General features: G+C 43.5%; 1 protein-coding gene across 3 annotated transcripts in view; it reads left to right on the top strand.

The window, feature by feature from the left end:
- Window positions 1–25,813, top strand: part of LOC147097075 (electroneutral sodium bicarbonate exchanger 1-like) — a 197,199-nt gene that overhangs the window by 138,362 nt on the left and 33,024 nt on the right. For all 3 annotated transcript variants that reach the window (XM_085972875.1, XM_085972873.1, XM_085972876.1), the window contains exons 6-15: window positions 572–760; window positions 3,021–3,109; window positions 5,807–5,964; window positions 10,200–10,287; window positions 15,768–15,914; window positions 16,945–17,045; window positions 20,099–20,273; window positions 21,751–21,884; window positions 23,470–23,715; window positions 24,723–24,828. In XM_085972875.1, coding sequence (XP_085829001.1) covers window positions 572–760; window positions 3,021–3,109; window positions 5,807–5,964; window positions 10,200–10,287; window positions 15,768–15,914; window positions 16,945–17,045; window positions 20,099–20,273; window positions 21,751–21,884; window positions 23,470–23,715; window positions 24,723–24,828 — 1,433 coding nt within the window. The remainder of the gene's footprint in view (window positions 1–571; window positions 761–3,020; window positions 3,110–5,806; window positions 5,965–10,199; window positions 10,288–15,767; window positions 15,915–16,944; window positions 17,046–20,098; window positions 20,274–21,750; window positions 21,885–23,469; window positions 23,716–24,722; window positions 24,829–25,813) is intronic.

The following is a 25,813-nucleotide window of genomic DNA, read 5'->3' as shown; positions in this document are numbered from 1 at the left end:
AAAGGAAGGTCCATGAAACTTCCAAGAGGTGAAATTGCAGCGGTTCAGCGTGCTTAACTCTTGCTCTGCAACTGCAGTCTTTTTTTCCCCACTGGTGCCCATTCAAACATGACAGCCAGATTAAACACTGTGTTCCTGTGTGGTCATGTCATTGGAATTAATGGAGAATGCCAGGCAGCGCTGTGTGCGCACGCACATGCGTGCAAGAAAGAAAAAGAGGCAATGCGAACACACGCAGCGTGCCTTGGGCCTGCTGTGGGAGTTGTGCTAATTCCAATACATTTTATAAAATAGAATTTAGGCGATTTCATGGTGTGAATGTTCACCCACGTTAGCAATTCATCAAAATTAATTTTCCAGATATACAAAGGAGAGCGTGTGTATAAACAAACGCAAAGCTGTTTCACACTTGTCAATTGAATCCCAACAATGAAAAGTACAAAATCCTTCCTGGAGCGTTTAAAGGAACAGATGAGACGGAAGAGTGGTTTTTATCAGCAATGACTGGCAGAGCCTTTACTCGCTCCTGTGATGATGGTTCTTGTGATTTTCTCTCATTGCTCTGTTTTAGATATGATTCTTGATCATCAGGAGTCATCCATGGAACTGGATGAAAACATTCGTGTGAAAGTGCGTGAAGCTCTCCTGAAAAGACATCACCATCAGATTGAGAGGAAAAGGAATAATCTCATTCCGATTGTCAGGTCTTTTGCTGAGGTTGGGAAAAAGCAATCCGAACCTCATTCCATGGACAAGACTGGTAAGCGCACAGGCTGGAATTTAAATCAAAAATGAATTTTTTTTTTGAGCTCTTCAGTATCTTAGTATTTGTGTGGAACGACTGGATGGTTAAATGTGAAGGGGTGTGGCTATGTGCAAAGAGGAAAAAAATATGGGACAAGGCAATGGCGGAATGTGACTTTCTTCTGAGACCACATCTTTTAAGGTAGGCCATATTTTCTGTTATAGCAACCTGTTGGATAGTTTGTTGCTTGGTACATGATTTAGTCAGCTTATTCTCTAGAGCCATCTTTTGTTTCTTAACTTGTCCCATTACCATCTCCTTTTGCCTTGTACCATCTCTTAATCTCTCAATCTCTCCTGCCTTCCATCCTATCACAGATTGTTCTTTCCTCCCTTTCCCCCCCCCCCCCCCTTTCCCTGCCCCTACACTTGCTTAAAATCTGTTCCATCTCCAGCTTTTTCCAGTTCTGATGAAAGGTCATCGAGCTGAAACGTTAACTCTGTTTCTCTTTCCACAGATGCTGCCTGACCTGCTGAGTATCTCCAGCATTTTCTGTTTTTATTTCAGATTTCCAGCATCTGCACTATTTTGCTTTTGTCCTAATCGATGGATCCTGATGTCCCTCTTCTCTGCTTTTCCTTATCAAACACGATATATCCATCTACAAACACATCCTATTGCATCACTTCCTTTGATACAAGAAGTTCTTTTGTAACTGTTTCTTCCACTGTTTTTCATATTTGTCATCCTGTAAAATCCTGGCTAAACAAGAATATTTCGAAGCACTGAAATGTGTTTTTATTCCGATTACAGGAAATGTCTAACAGGCAATTAGTCCTTCCTGTTGTAAACCGATAAGTTGACTTAATCGATCCCAAAGGTACCTAAACTTGCTGGCAACAATGAAGGTGCCTCACCTGAGTTGATTGATTTTTCTGACTGGGGCAGCTCAGTTGAAAGTGAAGTGCTGTATTGCTTTTGAGCATTAATCTGTCTGGTGTTTTATAAGGGACCAGCTTTTTAAAATGTGTTTGCAGAGGTTGCTGGGAAACATTTAACTCGGTTCCTATTGAAAGCCCTTGGCCTTTAAAATATGTGTATGGTGAGTTAAATTCTGCTGACTATTGGGTTTGTGCGCATGGAGGTGGGTTGGGGAAGAGGGTCGTTAAGTTTGCTGATGATTACTTCTCTATGTAGGCTGGGTTTCTCTCCTCTCTGGGGACTCTCTTACAACAGGGTAACTTGAGAGAGGGTTCACCTATACTGGAGGGGAATATATTTTTAAAGTTGATACTCTGGGTAAGAAGCACAAATACAGGAGTGAAAAGTGCAAATCACACTCCTACTTTTAATCTGGGGCAGTGTCACTGGTTTTGTAATTTTAATATTGTTGTATTTTATCTGCAATGTGAAGCTGTGACTTGGTCCCAGTCATCAAAACAAGGTTACTTACTGTGCTCATTGGATTCCAAATCAAAGCTAATGTTAGTCTAGATGAAAGCAAATGAAATTGTGTTATCAAGATAGACTGAGTAACTGGTTGCAATCATTTCTGTCACCGCTCGTGCTAAATACTGAACGTTGGGAGGAGCTGATTAGGTGTCCTGATATCTGATGTGGTCACTGCGTAGATTGACTCTCTTCCAAATCCCTATGGATTAAATAAAGACCAAGTGAAATACCCGATTAAAAAGTAACCACCGCATTTTAATACGGAGTAGAAGTGTTTTTTGATCAGTGTAGCTCTAACCTTGGATAGCAGGGCTTATTCAGCAGCTTCCAGCACTGATGCGGCCTTACCTACTGAAACTGCAGTACCGAGTCCTGGGAATGCAGAGGAAATGTTGATGAAATGAAATGAACCCTTTTCGCTATGGCAAGCCCAGTGGCACAACACGTTAATATAACACTGCAGTATGCCAAAGGAGCGCCAGTGTGCCACTTTGCTCCCATGATTCCTTGAGTAGGAACTTGTGCTCCCAGCATGCTGCATGAGAAGTTGCCAAACGGGTCTGAAGAATCCTTACTTGTGAGGACAAGTGACCATGACTGGTTTGGCAAGCCTGCTTGGGGAGATTACGGAGCAGCTCTGGCAGAGCCTGGGAGCAGAGCACCCTGTTGGCTCTGGTACATGTAATGAGCCAACTTTTAAAAAGCAAATAAGTTTAATTCAGTTTTTAAAAAGTAAAAAAGCCCTTCTAATTCCATCAATCTCCCCATTCCAAATATTCTTCTTTTTCTCCAAGTTGCTTATTTTTGTTTTTCCCCCCCTCAGGTCAAATGTTGTCCCCGCAGTCTCTTCCGACTCATCTTGAAGCTAAAAATGGAGGCAACCATGACAACGTAAATGTTGAGTCGGGCAAGGTAAGATGGTCACTTTGGTTTGTCGGGCTGTGATGCCTGTGGTTGGGATATATCCTGTTTACTTTTTGTACGTTAGGTTCAAGTCGCACAAAGTTCTAACTGGAAGGCTAAGAACATTTCTTAAGATGGTCCATTAATGCGCAGAGTGGTAGAGTATGGGGTCCACACAGCAACTTTTGGACATTGGCTGGACTGTTGGCTACCAGTTCACCTAAACTTCCTTCGGGTGCTGACTGCATCAAAATAGTGTGACAGAACCATTTCACAGGAATGTGTTAACTAGTGCGCTACCAGAATGAAAACCCACTCGCGCACGCATGCTGGGGTCTGGTTACAGTCATTTTTTTATATCGGTTTTCTTAGGACTTGGATATTGAAACTTAAATATGGACTACCTGCATTAACGTACTGCAAGTTTGGAAATCTGACACGACACGTCCTCGGAATGGCATATGACATTCCGAGTCAGGTATCTCACAGGCTAGATGCAGAGTAAAGCTCCCTCCACCCTACTATGTCTCTGACACCAGAAAAATGCCCCCATTACACTTGTGGCATTTCAATTTCTCCTCCGCAGTACTTTACGGGATCTCTGAGTAACGCTTCTAATTTATACCAATTAGTGGCGAGTTCTGGGCATTTCATGCTGTAAACCCACAAGCACCAAGAACTATCAACCAAGTCAATTCACAAGACCCTTTCTGCTGGTGAAAGGACAGCGTGCTAACTAATGACAACCTTTTGAACAACAAAAACTTCTCCATACCATTCTGTGTGTCAGGCCGTGTCAAAGATGAGCAGACAGATGATCTGTTCTCAGGTCAGTGTGCACCTCTGCATTTGACGCCAACGATGCAGTTTTCCTTTGCACTGTGAAAGGAAGTACCCCAATGCTAATTGATACTCTTCTCCGATGTTCTGGCTGGGATTAGGGATGCCTTTTGTGGAGAATTATAAATCTGCATTATATTGTCTATGACGCATTTAATCACTTTTTTTCTTTGCAAAGCAGGTTGGGAGTCCAATCTCTTTTATCGTTTTATTAAACAAGGGAAAATCCAGGCTGATATTGAATTGTATACTAACTGATGTCTTGTAGCAAAGTTTCAGCTGGGGTACCTTCCTCTGGGGAAGTAATCTAACGAGGCACATTGAGATCAATTAGAGGCTAATTGCCGTTGCTGTTGGAGGTTTCTCTCTGTTAACAGTTGCTTGGCTTCTCCTTGGAGTGTCCAGATTATCGGTCAGAAAAAACCAGCAGGAAATGACTGCTTTCTTGCTCTTTGATTTTTGTATACTTTTCAAAGATTGTTTAGCTGTGATTTGTTGGTGCTTTATACAGAGTCTGAAGTGTGACAGACAGGTCTCGAAACTAATCTGAAAAGTGTTTGATACTGTGTTTAGGATTTTTTCCAGAAAACACTGCAGTGAAATATATGCAGAAGGTATTTTTAGGTCTTGGCATTTTTAATAAATCTTCCATCTTTGTCTTCCATTATGAAAAATATTTACAGCAGCACTGGTCATATTCCTGGAGAAGGAGTGCTCTAGAGCTGAGTGAGCCAGTGATTGCTTATTTTTGCTTCTATCCTCGAGTTTTGAAATGTATTGAAAAGATGACGTGTTAAGAAATTGAAGATTATAATAAATCTGACTCTTAAAATGATAAGTCCCTTATTTTAAATCCTAAACCTGACAAGAATGAAAAAGCCTAAACCTGACCAGAATGAAAAAGCCTATCTTAAATTGCTGCAGCGTGTGATCCTGGATTTGGGTGTTTAATGAACAGCCTGATTCTGATGTGCGGCTTCAATCACCTGGTCATTGGATAGCAGCAGGAGCCTTGATGACTGACTGACTGTGTTTATTTTCTCCCCCCATCGAAGCCGAAGGGCACTGAGGCCAATTGTAGTGTTCCTCCTGCTGCAGCTTTGGCCGAGATCACCTGATTCAGTGCATACAGACCGGAGATTGAGCCTGAGACTCTGTTCTGTATGACTCAGCTACGCACTAAACAGGTCAGTGCATTTAGGGACTGAGCCATTGGAGCTCCCCCTTCTCCACCCCCGCCCCACCCCTCCCCAGAGAGGTTTAAACATCAACATAGAAGATAGGAGCAGGAGTAGGCCATTCGGCCCCTCGAGCCTGCTCCGCCATTCAATGCGATCATGGCTGATCATCCAAATTCAGTACCCTGTCCCTGCCTTCTCTCCATATCCCTTGATCCCTTTAGCCTTAAGAAATATATCCAACTCTTTCTTGAATATATTTAATGAACTGGCCTCCACCGCCCTCTGTGGTAGAGAATGCCACAGGTTCACCACTCTCTGGGTGAAGAAATTCCTCCTCATTTCAGTCCTAAATGGCTTACCCCTTATCCTTAGACTATGACTATGACCCCTGGTTCTGGACTCCCCGACCATCAGAAACATCCTTCCTGCATCTAGTCTGTCCAGACCTGACAGAATTTTATAAGTTTCGATGAGATCCCCTCTCAATCTTCTAAACTCCAGCGAGTACAAGTCCAATCGACACAATCTCTCCTCCTACGTCATTCCTGCCATCCCAGGTATCAGCCTGGTGAATCTTCGCTGCACTCCTTTTACTTCTGGAATCCAGCTTCAAGTCTAGGATGGTTTTGTTTTCATTTGTTGATGAGAAAGATTTCTGAATAACCACATGTCTCTTTTTTGGCAGGTCGACCTCCACTTCATGAAGAAGATCCCTATTGGTGCTGAAGCCTCTAATGTCTTGGTTGGCGAGCTAGACTTTCTCGAGAGGCCGATTGTGGCATTTGTGCGTCTCTCTCCAGCTATTCTTCTCACCGGACTTACTGAGGTTCCAATTCCTACTAGGTCAGTTAATACTTCTGTCTTCTATTGCTTTGCATGGCCTGGAGTAGTGGATTACTTCTATTAAAAGTAGTATATACATTTATAATGCACCTTTCGCATCTCGATTACTTTATGAAATCCAGTGCATGTTATGTAGGTAAATGCGACAACCATCTGGGTCAGTAACGTCCCACGGAACAGCCGTGTGCTGAATCGCCAGTTATCCTGATTTTAGGTGGTATTGGATAAGGTAGGAATGTTGGCCAAAAGCTTCTCCTCAAATAGGATCTTTAACATCCACCTGGAATCCAGTGGTTAATATTTCATCTGAAGGATGGCACCTCTGACAATACAGCACTGGAGTATCAGCCTAAGTTATATGCTCAAGTCAGTGTGTGGGACTGTGGGTGTCTGTCCGCACGTGTATGTGAGGATCCTTTTGTTTGACTAGATCAGATATGTATCGACTTACCTTTTTTTTTTTTACAAAGGAACTGGATGACATTTATAGCTTGTCAATAGATTTTTAAAAAACAATGAAGCCCTCCTACCCACTCCCCAAAATCACATATGTGGAACGTTCGGTTTCCTTCCTCTAATGTGCGCCCTGCAAGCCAAGTGACTTTTGGCATCCCTTTTAAATAATGAAAAGTTTGTGTTTGGTAAAATGTTCAATGGGCACATAATGTACTGATTGGCTAACATTTCATATTCACTAAAAAAGTAGCTGGGGAAAACCATTTATGCCACTAACCCCCATAAAACCCTTAAGGGGAGAAGTTCGGTATCGCCCGTTTGGGGTGCAATTATCAGCCGGGCGCAAAGTTTAGCGCCTGGCGCTAATTATCGCCCCTGACTGCAAACTTGGCTTCTATCGCCCCTGGAGGTGATTGGAGCGCTAAATCAGGCGCTACACACCTCTTAAGGCGCTAATGCCGAGGAGCGAGGCGCTACCTCAGAGCGCTGGCGAAGCTCGTGATGTCAGTTAGCAATGGAACACAGACACACCAGTTCTTAAAGCGGAGGGTTGATCCTGCTCTCTAGCCACACCCTGCTTATTGCAGCTTTGAATCTCGTCTTGGAGAGACCTGTACATCAAATCTGCTGGAAAGAACAATGGAGATGCCCAGGGAATGAGCTCAGAGTGCAGCCCCCATAGTCTCTTCTAAATCGATACAAGGAAGGGCAAATCAAAATGAACCTGCAAAGTGCTGCTCGGTACCCAAAACTCCTTCACACAGCGTTGAATCTCTCCAGAAGTCAGTCTCTCTCTCTCTCTCTCTCAAAATGCATGGTGCAAAAATGTCGCCGACAAAAAAAGGCAGGAAGCGGCCGCCTTTAAATAGCGCTCCCCCAGTCCCTCCCCTCTACCTATCATTGCTAGTGGCAGGCGGAAAGGCAAGAGGGCGCCACTCAATATCCGGTCCGGGGCGTTGCACGCTCAAATGACATCAATCTGCGAGCACAGGAGATCGTGGTGATGGTGTTTAGCGCCGCCGCAAAATGTCAGGCCAATTTTGCGAGCGGCGCAAGCATCGCCGCGCCCGGGCGCGAGTTACTTTGCACCTCTTAGGGCGCTAACGGGAGGCGCTAATCAACCGAATTTTTCCCCCTTAGTGTCAGCTGTGGCTCAGTTGGTAGCACACTCGCCCGAGTCAGAAGATTGTGGGTTCAAGTCCCACTCCAGGGACTTGAGCACATTTATAAAAAAAAAATTAAAAAAACTAGGCTGGCACTCCAGTGCAGTACTGAGGGAGTGCTGCGCTATCGGAGGTGCCGTCTTTCGGATGAGACGTTAAACCGAGGCCCTGTCTGCTCTCTGGTGGACGTAAAAGATCCCACGGCACTCTTTCGAAGGAGAGCAGAGAAGTTATCCCCGGTGTCGTGGCCAATACTTCGCTCTCAACCAACATAACAAAAACAGGTTATCTGGTCATTATCACATTTCTGTTTGTGGGACCTTGCAAATTGGCTGCTGCGTTTCCTACATTACAACAGTGACTACACTTCAAAAAGTACTTCATTGGCTGTAAAGCGCTTTGAGACGTCCAGTGGTCGTGAAAGACGCTGGAGAAATGCAAATCTCTTTATCTCAAATTCCTATTCAGAAAAGAAGGGACCAATCTCATCCCTGAAAAAAAAACTTTCAAGTCCTTTGAACGGCCATGTTGATCCCCCTCCAACCAACACACACAGACACAGACAGACACACAATTCAGTAATCTTTCCATGCCAAAAACAACAGTCAATTAAGTGTTTCCTTCCTCCCTTCTCTCTCTCTCTACTGCCCCCCCCCCCCCCCCCCCCAAATCACCCAACCAACTTTCTCCTCTTCCTCTTGTGGATCCAGCTGAGATAGTGGTGAATGTTTGTAAGAAACAGAATATTTTTGACAGATGTCTGTAAGATTAACCCAAACGGCAGTGCAAAGTGAAAATGTGCACAGAAAACTAGGAATTGACACCATGTCATTGTTTGTATCCATGGAGATCCCAGCCACCTGACCAGGCAGAATAGCGCACACACAAAGTTTACTTTCTTTCTTGCCAATTATTATTACTGAGCTAAGACAAAGGGTGAAAACCTGTCTCTGGCAGCTGTTAAAAGATCAGAAGTCCACAGAAGAAAGATGCTTTTGCATTCAACAGCAATTAGCCACGTCAATCATAAGAGGATAGAAAGGCACAGGTCTCCATTTAATATTCTGTACTAGTGTGGTCACTGTTCCACAATCTGTGAACCAACATAAGTGCCATACAAATCAGATTTTTTTAATATTTCAGTGACATCGCCATTGGATTTCTGTTGTCCTGGGACAACCACTCCTTCCCAATACAAGTAAATCTTGGGCCATTTCCCCATTGCAGAACTTGACTGCATCCATTCACTGCAGTACTGAGGGAGTTCTGTATTGTTGGAGATGCTGTCTTTCAGATGAGGCGTTAAACAGGCCTGTTCAGGTGGATGTTCAAGATCCTACGGCCCTATTTAAGCAAAACTGGCAGTTCTCCCGGTGTCCTGGCCAACGTTCTTCCCTCAATCAACGCTACCGCAAACCAGATTAATTGGTGATTCATCTTGTTTCTAAGAACTGGTCTATAACTCAATGGCTCGGATTTTGCAGTCAGTGGCGAACGAACTGTGCTCATTACACTTCCAGCTGCCCACAGATTTTCTGTGGGCTTTTGTGTGGCAATTTGCGGTAATTAGAAATCCATTTCAGCGTGGCACCCTCTACAGGGGATCTGGGACCTTTGTGAGCAGGGCAAGCAACAACATGTCTCCTTAGCCAATCCGATTGAAGAATCCTTACTGAAACATGCAGAGTCTAAACCAGGAAGTTAGAATATTTAATTCTGTGTAAAATCATGTATGTAAAGCAAAATAAAGAGAGGGAAAGATGGATGGGCTTGAGAGATGAGACAAAGAATTTTTATTTTTTGTTTTTTTAAAATCGCCAACAATAATTAAAATCTGAAGGAATGAGACTCCATGCTTGTAAAAGTTAATTTTCAGTGCCGGAGAGACTGTTTGGCAGTAATTAAGACTTATCACGCTGTTAAAAATTCACTTGCACTTGAATGGACAAGCCCCAATTTTTTTTCGGGTATCTTTAGTGGGTATCTATCACGTAAGTACCCCAACTTCACGCCCTTCTAGGTGTGTGAATGCTGAGTCTGTTGGAACAAAGCTTGTGGAGGATCACGGCAACTCTGACAGCAAATTTTTGATTTCCACGTTTAACTGTGCATGTGCGGACGCCGGAAGATGCTGTCCGATTTACTCCTTAATAACTAACAGTGCTGACAGCCTCGCCATTCTGCTTACCGCAAAAATCTGCATGGTTAAAAATGTTTTTATCCCAAAGTGTAGAGGAAATAAATATCATGCTAATGCATTAGAAGATGCTTTTCACAGCTAGGAATGGAGACGCATGGACAGTGTCATGTCAAGAGAATCCTTTATTGCTTTGCTCACACGCACACCACTGTTAACCATGTCGTCTGTCATTTTGTTCTGTTTTTAAGTTCTCTTGCTGTTGTGTGGCAAGCATAATGGGGATTCATAAGAATTGAGAGCAGGAGTAGGCCATACGGTTCATGACATAGTGAACCAGTGGTAACATGGTACCTGATCCTGTGATTGATGTAATAGTGATAGCAGTTTGTGATGACTGTTTGTTTATTTTTCATGGACAGCAGGTTACCAGAAAATGCTAAATAACCGCTGTAATACTGAAATCTGTCCTTTTGCAGATTCCTTTTCATTTTGCTGGGACCGGTTGGAAAGGCACAGCAATACCATGAGATTGGCAGGTCTATGGCCACTATAATGACTGATGAGGTAAGTCAGAACGATGGTGCATATGCCAATTGGTTTGGGTTTGGTGCTTTTTTCTGTGAGGCTAATACCCAAATAAGATTACTCCTTTGTAACATATCTTGTATATTTCTGAGGCCTCCTCAGTCACTTCCTTTTCAAGACTGAAAAGTCCAGGTTTTTCCAAGTCTTTCTCATTACTCAGTCTCTCTGACACTATCCGTCTTGTGGTTGCACGACCCCCAAGACTTGAATATCTTATAGTTTGACCAAAGCACTGTACACTTAAAACAATACCCTGCAATTGTACTCTCTACTAATTTACCAATATAACTCAACATTTTATTTGTTTGGGCAGCATCCACGGAGGGAGAAACAGAGTTAACGTTTCAGGTCGAAGACCTTTCGTCAGAACTGATGAAAGGTCATCGACCTGAAACGTTAACTCTGTTTCTCTCTCCACGGATGCTGCCTGGCCTGCTGAGTTTTTCCAGCGTTTTCTGTTTCAGATTTCCAGCATCTGCAGAATTTTGCTATTTTATTTGTTTGGTTGATTGCTGCTCCACTCTGCCATATTAAGAGCCTGCCTGGTACTTCTTTCTTTCCCTGTGGCAATGCTTGGTCTCTAAGTGCCTCCCCACAGTAACATAGCTGAGATCAGTAGATAGTTCTTATAGGCTTCTAAAGTTGTATGTTGGTCATAACCTCATGCAGTGGCAGTGATCGGTTGCAGGTTGGGTTTTTTTCTCTCTCTGTTGGGTGCTATGAACGGATTGCAGGCCTTTTCACACGAAGGAAAATCAGACCAAGATTCTCTCTGGACCACACTTGTGCACTGGACTGCTCTGGAATTCCCTCCCTCAGTCTCTCTACCTCTCTCCTTTTAAGACGCTCCTTAAAACCTACCTCCTTTTGAGCAAGCTTTTGGTCACCTGTCCCAATCTCTAGGTGGCTCAGTGTCAAATTTTGTTTGATTTACGCTCCTGTGAAGTGCCTTGGGATGTTTTTACTACATTAAAGGTGCTACATGAATGCAAGTTATTGTTGTGCATTCAGTCTCTGTCTGGTATTGGCAGAGGTGTGGGAGTGAGCCACTTCCCGCTCAGCTCGAGCATGAGGTAGAGACACCAGGAGAAGAGAAAGAGGGGGAAAATCCTTTCTAAAAAGAAAGCAAAAAGTAGTCTATTCTTGTTGAATGACGAGATGCTTCGGGGTGAATTTCCTCACCGATTTTTGGTATATTTCGAGCAGAAGCTGTCTCTGCTGGTTTTCCATTCTAAAATCGGCTCCACCCCGACCGTGCCAATAACCATCACCTGTGAATACGTCAGCCTTGCCTATACGAGTCTAAACTCCATGAATAACAAAGCATAATGTCAGTGCACATTCTATTTTATTACAATAAAGTCTGAACTGAACAGGAGCCATGGGTGGCCCACTTCTCAGCCTTCACTGGGAAGGTGCCACTTCTCACCTCCGGTTCCCTCATGTTCTTGCAATCATAGTGTCACATCCTCACACCACTATCAATTCCCCTGGGTGGAAGTAGCTTGGCTTGTGTGTGGGAGTGAGGAAGCAAGTAACACAGGGGATGAGTTGGAGAGTATTGGAGCAGAGGAACACTGGGCAGGAGGTCTCTGTTGGAACTCAGTCTGTCTGGCTTGAGGCCACGTTCATTGACTTCATCTCCCTCTATTATCATCCTTCTTGTCTTCCTCCTCCATCATCTTCCTCCTCATATACTGCTGTAATTGGATCTACAGGAAAAGAGGGCAGAAGCTAAGAATGGGTGAATATTACCTCCCTTGGGATTAAGGTGACCAAGAGGAGGATGGGTAGCTTGTGTCTGTGCGGTGCTTCACAGGGATGCTAGGATGGCCATGTAGATGTTCAATCACTCCACTGGCGCTGGAAATAAGCTCCCGAACTTGCAATCTCCCACAGTAAGTGCAGAGCATCTCCCCATAAGGCTCATGAGCATCTCCCTATAGGGTGCAAGGTGTTTAAAGGTAGGGATGCCTCCTTTAGTGGGCTGCTTCTTGCGGGTGTTATGCGCCAATTTCTCCTGCAAGAAGATTGAGTAATTTAAGTGAAGACTAGTGGTTTGGGTGTATGCCAAATAGCATGCGAGAGCTGAAATAAGAGATGTGGGGATATGAAGCTGTTAAAGTAGATGAAGGGGTTTTTGAGTTGTGCGTATAAGTAATTGCTATTGGGGGAGCTGGGTAGCCATAGTGCAAGATCCTGGGCTAGTGCCCCCCTTAACCAGAGTGCATTGTTTGGGTTTGTTGTGCAACTCTTATTTTTAAGAGGGTGAAGAGTGAGTTGGTGCTCGGGGTGGCCAAGGAAGAAAAGGGAGAGTGACCGATATGTCACCTTGCCTGCCCTGGTGAGGTCACTGAATTTTTACGCCACTGGCCTGCAGTTCTGAGGGCGAGAGTTGGCACTCTCTGCCAGTGCCACCTCCCTCTGGGAAGCACGGTGGCATTTCTGGCAGGTTTGCGGTCACAGACACCCAGCAGTCTGTAGCTCCTGATCTCAATTTATTCGTGGAGGACTTGCAGGTCAGACTCTGACATTTAGGCCGCATCTTCTGTGCCTGTCTGCTGCCTTGTTTGGCTGCGTGTGCCAGCTGCTCTTGTAGACAGTCTTGTAAAGTATCAAACTGATGAGACATATAGTGAAGTTAGCTGTGAGTGAAGCAAACACTGCTCCTTCTTTACCTGCTTGTCCCCCAGTCTGCTACTGCAGTGTTCCTGTAAATACCGCTCTAGACCACCACGGGTGCGAATCTTTTTCCATTGGCGTAACAGCGACACATGTCGCCATTTGGAAATTCACCCTCAGTACGATTTGAGTTCAGCGCAGTCTGAGCTAGCACTACATTTAGTTTGAAGCGCAGTAAAAGAAAAATCTGTTGAACTGGACAGTGCAAGGCTGTTTTCTTACAGTTGGAAAACTGAACAATACCTCACTTAAGATGGAACTATTTTTAATTTCTATAGCCAAGTTCTTTTAAAGAGATGCCCAGGCCAGCAGTGTAGATTACTGTCCACTTCATGATCAGCAGTAAATGTAATCTGCCACTGCTGGCTATGACTTGTTCTATTTGCATTACAGATTTTGAGAGAGAATTCCTGAACTAATGATATAACAAATGGAGAGGGGGAGGGGTAGAGAGTATTGTAGCTGCCCTCAGTGTCTCTGGATTAGGCAGCCGAAAATTGGCCATGGTTGCTCGGGAGGATTAGGGTGGCAAGAAAACTGATGAGCTGAAAAATAATCTAAAATTGGCTTAACAATGGATTGAACCAATTGATTTTGCTAATCTACAATGATCTAGAACATTGTTATCCCTGTACAGGGGAAAGCTTTGGCCTGCTTGTTCCTTGCGCACAGGAATTCCAGTGATATCTAGGAATGCTGTGTCTATTGAGACAGTTTGCACTTCGATGCCTTTTCACTATTTGTGTTGTACTCTATTTTGAAGGGCAGGTACCACCACAACAATATTTGAGATGGTGCCAGCCTCATTGACGTGTGGAAAACAAAATTCTAGGGATTGCTTTCAATACAATTCTGTATTCGCTTTCTTTAAAAGGCTGGCTGAAATTCTGTTGGTGTCTGCCAAGGAGGTGCAAGGAACGCCTCCCCCTAGTGTCTGTACTGTTGATTGCAGTTTCACTGCTGGCATTCTCTTACGTACAACACCAAGTGTACGCGAAGGGTAAAAATTACTATCGCCTAGTTATTTTCAATGGGTTAATGCCTCCGTTAAACTAGCAGAGAACGAATTTGGTATGAGTGCATTAAACGTTCGTATAACAATGGTGGCTGCAATTTCTACTCTTTTTATATAGGTGTCTTTCTCAAAGGTCTAATTGAATGAAGTATTGATGTTCTTTGTAAATGAGATACTAAAATGAATCAAAGGTACACACTTTACATAGAATTTTAATTAGGTTTGTTGATGATTAGATCCCTCAACATTTAAGGTATAAGGCTGTGTAGGGATCAAATGGAAAGCTCTTCATTAAATATTTTAAAAAAAATCACTACTAGTAATCCAGAAAATGGTGGCTTTCACCCCATAGAAAACTAAAAACGGTAGCTGTCGTTCAATGACTAGGAGTAATTCTTATTATTCCCGCCACCCTCCCTATGCTCTTGTTTATAGTCCATATAAGGTGTAAATAACATCAGCACAATTTACATTTTTTTTGTTCTAATGTCACTATTGAACAAGCACATGCAGAGTTGTAGCCATTTACTGTGGCCTAGCACCAGGTTGGAGCAGTTTCTTTTATTTGTTTGGTGTGGTAAATGTCAGCAGCAATGACTGGATGTGGATGCTGGATTGGTGTTGAGTGAAGGAAAGCTAAGTTAGGTTATTATGGTCAATATTTGATCCATGCTGGCACAGGGAAGTGAAAGGAGAGAAATGGGATGTGAGAACAAGGACAGACTATCAAATACTGGACAGGGAGATAATGAAGGGAGAATGAAGCTAGTGAAGGAGACTGCATAAGGGGGCCTGATGGCACAATCTGTGTTTACACCGGTATATTAAGAGTGGCATAACAACATGCTGCACCACAAAATGGCAGGACACAAATTTATACCTGCACCTTGCCACTTGTTGAGTTCTTTATCGGGGGAAAATACCAAAACAAGGGCTGGAGATTTAATGTGGCCCCTTGTCCTAATTATGATATTGTAGGAGTCTCTGCACTCCTAACAAAGAATCTATAACTTACTGGAAGCTAACAAACTGAATTTATTGTCTTAAGAACTTTACAAAACAAGAAACTACAGGAGAAGCTCAAAACAGGTCTTTTCTCTTTCAATCCACACGAGGACTGACTGGCCCCGCCCTCTACCTCTGACGTCATGACGTCATCACGTTTCCCGCCGAAGGGGACGTCACGTGACCCACGTGATGACGTCATCGCGTCAAATCGCGATGTTGTCGATCTAGCTCTGTTTAACCAGAGCCAACTTGAAAGGTAATAACATTGGTTACAGACAATTAATGCTAGAGGTAATAACATTGGTTACAGACAATTATGTAAGTCACTAAGAGTCTCTTTGTGGTTTTGCCACAATATGATTGAAGAGATTCTCCACAAAATGTTTGCTCCAATCCTAAAACCTCTGTACAGAGAACAGTATGAGTAAATGTAGAGATAACACTAAGGATTGGGTATGAAAGTTGAATACTCTCCATTTTAAAGCTCAGTTCAGCTGGAATGGGGAAATCCTGCCAAACAGTAGGTTGTGAAGAAGCATAGTGAAACATGACCAAAGGACAAAACTGAGAACATAGTTTTGTTTGACTACAATATGTTCAACATTAACATCCCATCAGAAGCCATAGACCATGAAACCCACAGTCTTACTAGTCCTTAGTAATGGACATCTTCTCAACAAGTAGCATTCAAAGATGGTATTTGTCAAACTTTATCAAACTAATTAGAAAAATCATTGCTCTGCCTCCATTTCAGATTTTCCATGATGTTGCCTACAAAGCCAAGGATCGCAGTGATCTGCTTGCTGGGATTGATGAATTTCTTGATCAGGTGACTGTTCTGCCCCCCGGTGAATGGGACCCCTCCATCCGAATCGAGCCACCAAAAAACGTTCCATCTCAGGTATGCCCTTTCCCTCGCCATCAATGACATTTTTGAAGAGGATACTCATGTCCTAGATTTGGTTCTGTTGGCAACATATGGCACTGGTAAATTGTACTGATAATCTCAACGCTATAACAATAGGTGGGATATAGTGAGCAGTGTTGATCCATCAAAGGGGGATTAGAAGACATTTACCCTTAAACTTATTTTAAAAATAGAAAAGCACTAGTCGGGTCAGGGCTAACTGTTTAATCACTTTGAAGCTGTGCGAAGCTCCTACCAGACTATCTGCAGACATATGCAGAGTCATCAGACACCAAGTAGAAATCATGGCCTAGAAATTCGGTATGGCCCTGCCAGGTCTCTTGCGCCCGAAATTTAGCGCTCGCCAGGATTCCCGTAGCGCCCGCCTAAAATTCAGTTGCGACGGGCCAAGACGGCGGCGGGCGCTATTGCAGGGTTTGGCCGCCTCGCTCGGGGCGTTAAATGTCACTTTCAGGCGTTCAGCTCCCGCTGCGGTGCGGCAGGCTGGGGTACTGCAGGCCGCCGCCTCCTCTTAAGGAGGAGCTGCCTGCAGCCGTCAGATCACCGGTGGATTCCCCCGGCAAATGAGCCCGGCACCACGGAGAAGTGCCGGGCTCGCGGGACACAGACATCAGTGCCGCGGGGGGGGTGATGCAGGAGTCCGGGGAGGGAGGTGCGGGCAGGCGGCCGCCGCTCCACCTTTATGCGCCGGCCTTTCGGAGCTGCAAGACCCCGTTTCACAAACGCTGTTTGCGGTTGCCACGGGCGAGGCGGCCGCAACTGAATTTGGCCATCGGGCCGGAATAGCATTGCAACCGGGGCGCTGCGCACACCGATGACGTCATCGGTGCCGGCGCAGCGCTACCGGCTAACACCGATGTTAGGGTCCATCTGAATTTCGGGCGGTAAAAAACTTTAGGCGCAAACCACTTTATAGCCAATAAGTGGGCGCAAACGCAACTGAATTTCTAGGCCAATGTTTCATTGTGCCATCTATCTCATTCATACCTCTCTTGTACAATAGGAGAAACGGAAGCAGCCTGGGATTCCAAACGGTAATGCTTGCCATGTTGAGCCTGAACCACAAGTAGGCCACAGTGGTCCTGAACTGCAGCGCACAGGAAGGTTTGTTGTAGCTTATTGAACACTCTTAGATGGTTATATGTTTTATTTTTAATGTAACCTGTCACTCTTAATCACACCCAACACTCGCACGCACTCTCTCTCTCTCTCTCTCTCTCTCTCTCTCCTTTCTTGTTTGTAAACCCTAGATTTCAGCTAAATGACCGCAGCTATAGTGAGTGCTGTAGGTATGACTTTAGCTAGAACCTGTGTAGGTTTTCAGTGTTGTGACAGAGAAGCAGGCTCACATTTGATTCACGTGCTGAGTTTTGGATCCAGATCACCCAATGCCTCAGGTGGGACACTAACGCTCCCCCACCAGGGTGTCTAAAAATTCAAAAACCTTTTTTTTCCCCAAAAGCAAGCTGTGTTGACAGGAATTGAATTTCTTAAAAGCATTTCTGTTATGTCTTTGACCTAAATCAAACCCCGCCCCCGCCCCCCCCCCTGTCCCTGTTCAAACCCTCTGACTCAAACTTAAGGGAGGGATGTCCACCTTATTGACTGTCATCAACCTGAAATGTTAACACTCTTTCTCTCTCTACAGATGCTGCCTGACCTGCTGAGTATTTCCAGCATTTTCTGTTCTTATTTCAGATTTCCAGCATCCGCAGTATTTTGCTTTTGTGTTATTGACTCGTGAGGTTGCCTCAAATTCAGTAACTGTATTTCGAACTTTTAACTTCGTATTGTGTCTGTAATTTCTTTCTTTCTGATTGGTTGGTTGTTTTCTGCTTTGTAATTGGCCATCTCGCCAATCATATCTTGGTGTCATGGCAGCTGTATTTAATGAGATTCATCGCCTGTCTAAACTTATTGTATCAAATGAGGTCATTCATAAGGGTACAGGACCTATATTCCTGGAACAGTTCCAATATCTAGCAATGAGCAGTCCCATTAGAAATATTTTAGCTGGGCAACAATAATAAAATGCAAAATCTTCCATTGTATTAAATGCAACACCAGCACTTTGTGGCCTCACCAGCTGTGGCCAGCGACCTCCATCCAGCTTTACAAGACCCGCAGCTTCAGTTACTACATTACATTGATCTCTTAATTCTACATTTCAGGGTAGGTTACAATATTGAAGAACGTGCTCAATTATTTCTAGCTATTTCCAGGGCCATTGCAATACACTTATTTGTGTCATTTGTTTAAATCAGAAAATAAATGTTTGTGGAAATGTTCTAGTTGATTTGACATGGTCATTGAAAGTCCGTTGTCTTCTGCTGGCTTGGAGTGTTTATCATAGATTTAGAACACACTCTATAAATACTGATCCACTTCCACACTGTAATCTCACAATCTCTTGAAAGCTATCTGCAAACTCCGAACACTTCAATGTTGAATAGAAGGGTTGTATTCCTTTCATCACCAGTACCACATGCCACCTGCTTTCTGTATCTTATCCTGCACCAAATTCCACTCGCTCATCATCCCTGTCCTTGCATACCTGCATTAGCTCCTGGTTCTCCAATGCACCCAATTTAAGATTCTCATCCATGTGTTTAAATTCCTCTATGGCCTCGCTCTTCCCCGTCTCAATAACCTCCAGCCCTGCAACTATCCTTTTTTCTCCCCCCCCCCCCCCCCCCCCTCCCCCTGCCTTCTCCTTCAAATCCTCCATTTCTCTGATTCTGGCCTTCTCCCCACCCTTGGTGGCCATGCCTTCAGCAATATAGGTATAGGTCCCACATTCTGGAATTCCCTCCCTCAAACCCCTTTGCCTCACCACCTCCCTGTCCTCCTTTTAAGACCCTCCTTAAAACCCACCTCTTTGACCAAACTTTTGGTTGCCCCTCCGAATAGCTCCTTTTTTGGCTCGGCATCCATTTTTGTCTGATTTATGTCACTTCTCTCGACCCTTGCACGGTCTCTAAATTGTCTGACTGCTTGTCCGACATCCAGTTCTGGATAAGCAGAAATTTTCTCCAATTGGGAAGACCGAAGCCATTGTTTTTGGTCCCCGCCACAAACTCTGTTTCCTATCCACTGACTCCATCCCTCTCCCTCACATCTATCTGAGGCTGAATCACACTGTTTGCAACCTTGGTGTCATATTTGACCCTGAAATGAGCTTCCGACCATATATCCGTGGCATAACTAAGACCGCCTATTTCCACTTCCATAACATCGCCCGCCTCAGCCCTTGCCTCAGCTCATCTGCTGCTGAAACCCTCATCCATGTCTTTATTACCTCTAGACTGGCCTATTCCAACGCACTCCTGGCTGGCCTCCCACGTTCTACCCTACGTAAACTTGAGTTCATCCAAAACTCGGCTGCCCGTGTCCTAATTCGCACCAAGTCCCGTTCACCCATCACCCCTGTGCTCGCTGACCAACATTGGCTCCCAGTTAAGCAACACCTCGATTTCAAAATTCTCATCCTTGTTTTCAAATCCCTCCATGGCCTCGCTTCTCCCTATCTCTGTAACCTCCTCCAGCCCCACAACCCCATCGAGATTTTTTTTCTGTGTTCAAGGTGCTATATAAATGGTTGTTGGTTTTTTTCCTTGAGACGTCTGAACACACGAACCACTCCTATAAAAACAACCTTTGGAAAATTACAGGAAAATGGTTTAATATTTTGGTTGGGACTGTTCATTATAACTTTGCTGACTGACTTGCTGTGGATTTCCAGCATTTTCTGTGATTAATACATTTCCAGCAATATTTTTCACTTTAATGTTCACTTTCACATCTCTAATCCAATTTCAAGTTTCTACAAATGTCCAATCCTTTTGAGGTCTGAGTTTCCTTTGTAGTTTGTAAGCTTGAGAGCCAGCGAAACTGTGTTTTATTAAATTTCTAACGTTGAATATTATAAAGCTGTGTGCGAGAAATGTGTTCGCAGAACATGTTCAACTGTATCTGGAATAAACTTTTTTTTTAAAAACCGTGAAGTCTTGTTATCATAGCTGCTTAGGTTGTTCTAATCTACCTGTAGTGCTGAATAGACGATCGGTGGCATTTTAAGAACCATGTTTGCATTCATTGTCCTAGAGTAGTCGACTTGTTGGAAATTTTTTTTAAGTGATTCATTTCCATTCCACCAGGCCATTTGGGGGTTTGATCCTTGACATCAAGCGGAAGATCCCGTGTTTCTGGAGTGACTTCAGGGATGCCTTCAGCTTACAGTGTGTGGCGTCCTTCCTGTTCCTGTACTGCGCCTGCATGTCTCCTGTAATCACATTTGGTGGCCTCTTGGGAGAAGCAACAGAAGGACGCATAGTAAGAAAGTTGAGGATGTTGGTGCATTTAAATTGCTAATGACTTATATTTGGCATAGGTATAATAATGCTTCAAGTAACGCTAACAGGAGGATTTAATTTTTATAAAAAATCAATATGCAGCATTGTGGGATGGAAATTTCAACTTTTGGAAATTTCAGCTGTATAAATAAGTGGAGGACTTGCCACAAAACTGTGCTTACTTAGCAAAAGGCAAGGCCAAGTACAACTCTCGAGTGTGGTTTTAAAAGAAAAAATCCTGATTTATATGCATGTCTTGGAGTTCAGTATTGCCGTTAAATCATTAAATGTGCTATGCGTAGTGGGGTAGATTTTGATCTTTATTGCCTGGGCATAATGCATTGTCTGGACAGAGCACAGAGGAAAATCGGGCAGGGAGGATTGCTCACTGGTAATGGAGCCTGCCTGATTTTCATTCAATTCATTTAAATTGGTAGAAATATTGGGCGGGGTCTGTTACGGGCATGCGATCCATCCATCCAGCAAAGACAAAAACCTGCCACAAGTATGTGTGCACTATACTTGGAGAAATGTAGCTGAATTGGGTTTCTGTTCTTGTTCCTGTCTTCAGTTCTATGCAGCACTTATAGATGCATGTTGATGTCCAGTGTGTATTAACCCTGATTGTGAGACTTTTATTAGTTCCAACTAATGTCATAGCTTAGTAACACTGCTGTTCATTGTTTCACCAGTGACCATATTATTGAGATGCAGAAAAATTCAAAAAACAAATGTCAAATTCTGATGGTCTCTGTGCACATCATTACGGGAAGTGAGCAAGGCCTCTACAGGTTAAAGACATAGGTCAAGGCCACTGGCTTATGGTTTTCATAGAAAAATAGATGGAATGATAGAATACAATCCCTAAAATCCTGGTAAAATCTGGATTCCCCTTGTAACAGTAGAAGGTCACTTATTCAGTTGCAGTGAACCAGTGGCTCTGATAAAGGTGCATTCAATGGATCCCAGAAAATATGCACAATCCAACCCAAGCTGAAACATTCTTTACCTTACCAAAGGACATTACCTAACCCATTCTCCCCCTCTCCACCACCACCATGAGGCCTGCGATTATTCCCCCCCCCCCCCCCCCCGCCCCGAGGCCTCTGCTCCCAGCCCACGATCCTTCACGGTGGCATAGTGGTTAGCACTGTTGCCTTACAGCGCCAGGGACCCGGGTTCAAATCCGGCCTCTGGTGACTGTCTGTGTGGAGTTTGCACATTCTCCCCGTGTTTGCGTGTGTTTTCTCCGGGTGCTCCGGTTTCCTCCCACAGTCCAAAGATGTGCGGGTTAGGTTGATTGGCTGTTGTACTCTATGCTTCTATTTATAAAGCAAAGGATCCCATATGCTTTTTTAACCGCTTTATCAACTTGTCCTGCTACCTTCAATGGAATAACTGATTTGTTGCAGGTTGTTTGTCACTATTACTTACAATTATTTTTGGATCCCTTTCAGAGTGCGATTGAGTCCCTGTTTGGGGCTTCCATGACAGGAGTAGCGTATTCCCTCTTTGCTGGACAACCTCTCACTATTCTGGGCAGTACAGGCCCTGTGCTGGTGTTTGAAAAGATTTTATTCAAATTCTGCAAGTAAGTGGCATTAATAAAGCTTCAAAGCACTGTAGGGTGTCTGTTACTTCAAACAGTGCTTTTCTGAGTGGCGGACCCCCTGCAAATATTGACACACTTCCGTGGACCCCCTGTAAATATTGGCAGGCTCCTTGGGGCCCCTGCAAATATTGATACATTCACATGCCCCAACTTCTGAAAGACCATGCCAGCTACCCAAAGCAAAACAGTGCGCTCATTGCAGAAACTATTTTTGATGATTATATACAGTAACCAAAATAACATGCCAGTAAGTCAACAAGTGTGGAATTGAACAGAAATCTGATGGTCTTGCAAACCCTTTGAAATTCTAGGGTCTGGAGACTCTAGTTTGAAAGCTTTGGCTGAAAGAAGCAAGTCTTTAACTAATAACTTGAACACTTCACCTTTTTTTGTCCAGTTCAGGTTTTTTTTTGAAGGTTTTATTGTATTAGTGAGTGTTGCTGGAAGGGGAAATTACTAGGCCAACTGAGTGATGGAACAGCATTATCAGTGGCTATAGAGCCATTAACCCTTCAGCTCTGTCATTTCATCATCTGTATCCATTTGGCTTCCTTGCATTATCGGACTCGGTGCCTCTCCCATTAGTTCCCCTCAATGTCCTCATCAACACACCGTATTTGAAAAATATTTAGAAAAAATAGAAGGATGTTAAAGTTTTAATCTTTTGAGCTTTTAATTTTTAAAAATGAAGACTCCCTCAATGAAACTATTAACTAATAAAAGTTACACTATTTCAAAACTGTTCTACAGATCTATAGGAGGCCATTACCTAATAAAACAAAGTTAAAAGTATTGTTGATTATTACAGAAAGGTATAAATTGCAGCACTTTTTTTCATAGCAAAATTTGCTAAGTACAGTATGGTTATCAGTCAAGTTCTGTTATAAAGTGGGTAACTCAACTTCCTAATGCAGAAACATAAAAATCTGTTTTTACAGGCTTTCATTTCGGGAATATTGCAGGCTGGTGATTTCAGGAAATATTGAGTAGCCTTTACTATGTAGAAGCTTTAATAACCTCCTTCCCCCTTTTAGTAGTTCCTAGTCCTCATGAAGTACCTGGATAAAGTGCTAAGTTAATGTTCTAGTCATCAGTTTTCAGTTCTGGGGGCACTGGGTGATGCAGTAGGTTAGACATTGACTTAACATCTCTGCCACCTAGATTCAAATTCACCTTGGACTGAGGAGATGGAAATCTCTCTGTTGGCTGGAAGGAGTTCCACACAACAATTTCACACGCACTGAGCAAAATCAGTCAGAGAACCCTAAGGATGGCTGGTGTGGGAAATGGAAACATTAACACTGGTGCAGTAAGAGGCTCTCTTCTGAGATTGGGGCTATGACACCTTTATTGCTAATGCCATACCTTATCTGGAAGTGCTTGATGCTGTCACCTGGGTGACGAAAGAGGAGGGAATGAATGAAAAGTGTTCCACTCCCCACTTCGCACTGCCTGAGTTAGTTGCTTGATGTTGATCTCTAGATTAACATTAGAATTCAGATATGTTCCTCTTACTAGACCTAATTTCACATTTCTTTAATTGGATTTTCTCTCCTTTTTATAGGGACTACGACTTGTCCTACCTTTCCTTGAGAGCGAATATTGGACTCTGGACATCGTTCCTGTGTATCTTGCTTGTTGCCACTGATGCAAGCTCTCTTGTTTGTTACATAACTCGTTTCACTGAGGAGGCATTTGCCTCTCTTATCTGCATAATTTTCATCTATGAAGCCCTGGAAAAGCTGATTCATTTGGGGGAAATCTATTCTTTCAACATGCATTCAAATCTGGACCAGCTTACTCAGTACTTGTAAGCATTGCATTTTTTCTTTCTTGCCAACTTTCTCCCCTCCTGCAGCATTAGCATTCCATGGGAACCTGTTGCCGTCCAATACCTTAGTCAAATGATTCCTTTTGAAGTGTGAGCCTAGATGATGAGTACTGGGAGGTTGTTTCACCATGGGGGTCACCACAGCCAAGCTTGATCCTGTTGACGCATGTTTAATTTCCCAGCAGGGGGTCCTTGGCTATCGATCAAGAGCAGGAATCCATCTTCTTTTCCCTCCCTTGCCCAGGGGCAAGGAGGCCAATTCTGACACCCCCAACTGCCACCTACCTGAGATCAGCTAACTCCATACAGACTAGGAATTAAATTCAGGATCTTTGAGTCTGAGTCTGTATGGCTCAATTATACAATGTCTTTACCGGCTGACCTATCATGGAAGCCCTAAAATTGTTACTGCTAGGGTCATTGTTTGCCCTGGGTTACGCCACCTGAGACACATGCTCATGAATCACGAACTTGGTACAATTGTTGATGGGGGAAATGGTGTGTAAAAAGACCAAACCAGAAGTGTCAGAATTAAGGACAACCTGGTTGTATAATGGTTAAAATGCTCACTTCACACAAGTTCAAATTTCATAGAATATTTATCACTTGAACCTGACAGCTACACATTTGCTGAATTGCATCAGTTTTTGGCAGGGATAGCCTGTGTTTTGTAGCAGATGAACTGGACCCTGAGGTAATATGGGATATTCTTGCTTTCTACCATCCTGCCTGAACAGTTTGTGCAAATGAGGGCAGAAGCCATGGTGGAAAGTGATGTAAATAAGGCAAATAAGAACAATGATTTGTAAATAAGTGGAGCAGATATCTTTCTTTAAACTAACACACTTCACCTGGTGAAAGTAGTTTATTTCAAATTTGTTTTCGGCTAATACTTTGGTAAGGATTGGTTCAAACTGAAAATGCACACACTCATCCAGTTACAATAACATATTTTAAGCTTAATTTTCTGTTTCTGTTCACTTTAGCTGTATATGTACAGAGCCTCGTAATCCTAACAACAGCACTCTAGAGCACTGGGAGAAGCAAAACATTACAAGATCGTCCGTTCCTTGGGCAAACCTAACCGTCAGTGTAAGTTTTTAAAAAAAAAAAAAGGATTTTCAATTGGCTACTTGTTTGGGAAATGAACCTGGCTCAAGATAATGGGTATGGATAAAGGAGGGTTGTGAACAGTCTCTCAATTAAGCCTACTGCTGCTGTGAAGAGAGCAATAGACAGCACCAAAGAAAGAAATCACGGGTCCGGAGTCCCATTAATTTTCACGGTTGTGCGTTACTGTAATTTTGTTAGTGAGCTGCTAATTAGAGAAAAACGGGTATTCCCTTGGTTTTTCATAATATAATTTTCAGGCCCTCCAAGCCCTTAAAAGGACAGTCAATTATATTGGCATTAATGATTACAGAGGAGTATGTTTAAATGCTACATATTCTGATGTCTGTGCAAAAATATTAACTGGAAGGAATAGACTGTACATATGATTTCTTTTAAACAAATTTTCATATTCCAGCAATAGCTATTTCTGATACAGGTAGACTATCCTTTATCCGAACTTCCGAAAACCTCTAAAAACCGGAAGTTTTTTCGTTCAGCGTAAGTCGTGCGCACGACGCCGAGCCGCCCCCCGACCCCCCCCCCCCCCCCCCCCGCCGACCCCCACCCACCCCCGACAAATTTCCCAGTCTTATAAAATACCTTCTGAAATCCGAAATTTTCCGAAAACCGAAACACGGCTGGTCCCGAGGCTTTCGGATAAAGGATAGTCTACCTGTACTATAAATATTTGTATGAAGTAAATAACAAACTAAAAAACAGTAAAGGATACCACTATGAATAATTGTGCAAAAGATTTTGTGGAGTTTATCTTGTAAATCGAATCACCCAGAAAATGTAACGTCAGTTCTTTATTCAGCATCCTCCACACACTGCAGCAATAGTTTTGGGGAAACTACGTGCTGAGCAAGCCCCAGGATCTCTGCCATTGCACCAGTTTGTTTTTCCTCGGCTAAAGGTTCTTTGCCCTGTGCCTAGGACCTCTTGTCGACAAAGTCTCCAGCCT

The sequence above is a fragment of the Somniosus microcephalus genome, chromosome 33 (genome assembly GCF_052327205.1).
Source record: "Somniosus microcephalus isolate GS21.2 chromosome 33, FLI_Smic_1.0, whole genome shotgun sequence".
Taxonomy (NCBI): Eukaryota; Metazoa; Chordata; class Chondrichthyes; order Squaliformes; family Somniosidae; genus Somniosus; species Somniosus microcephalus.
This window is presented reverse-complemented; position numbering and strand designations above follow the sequence as displayed.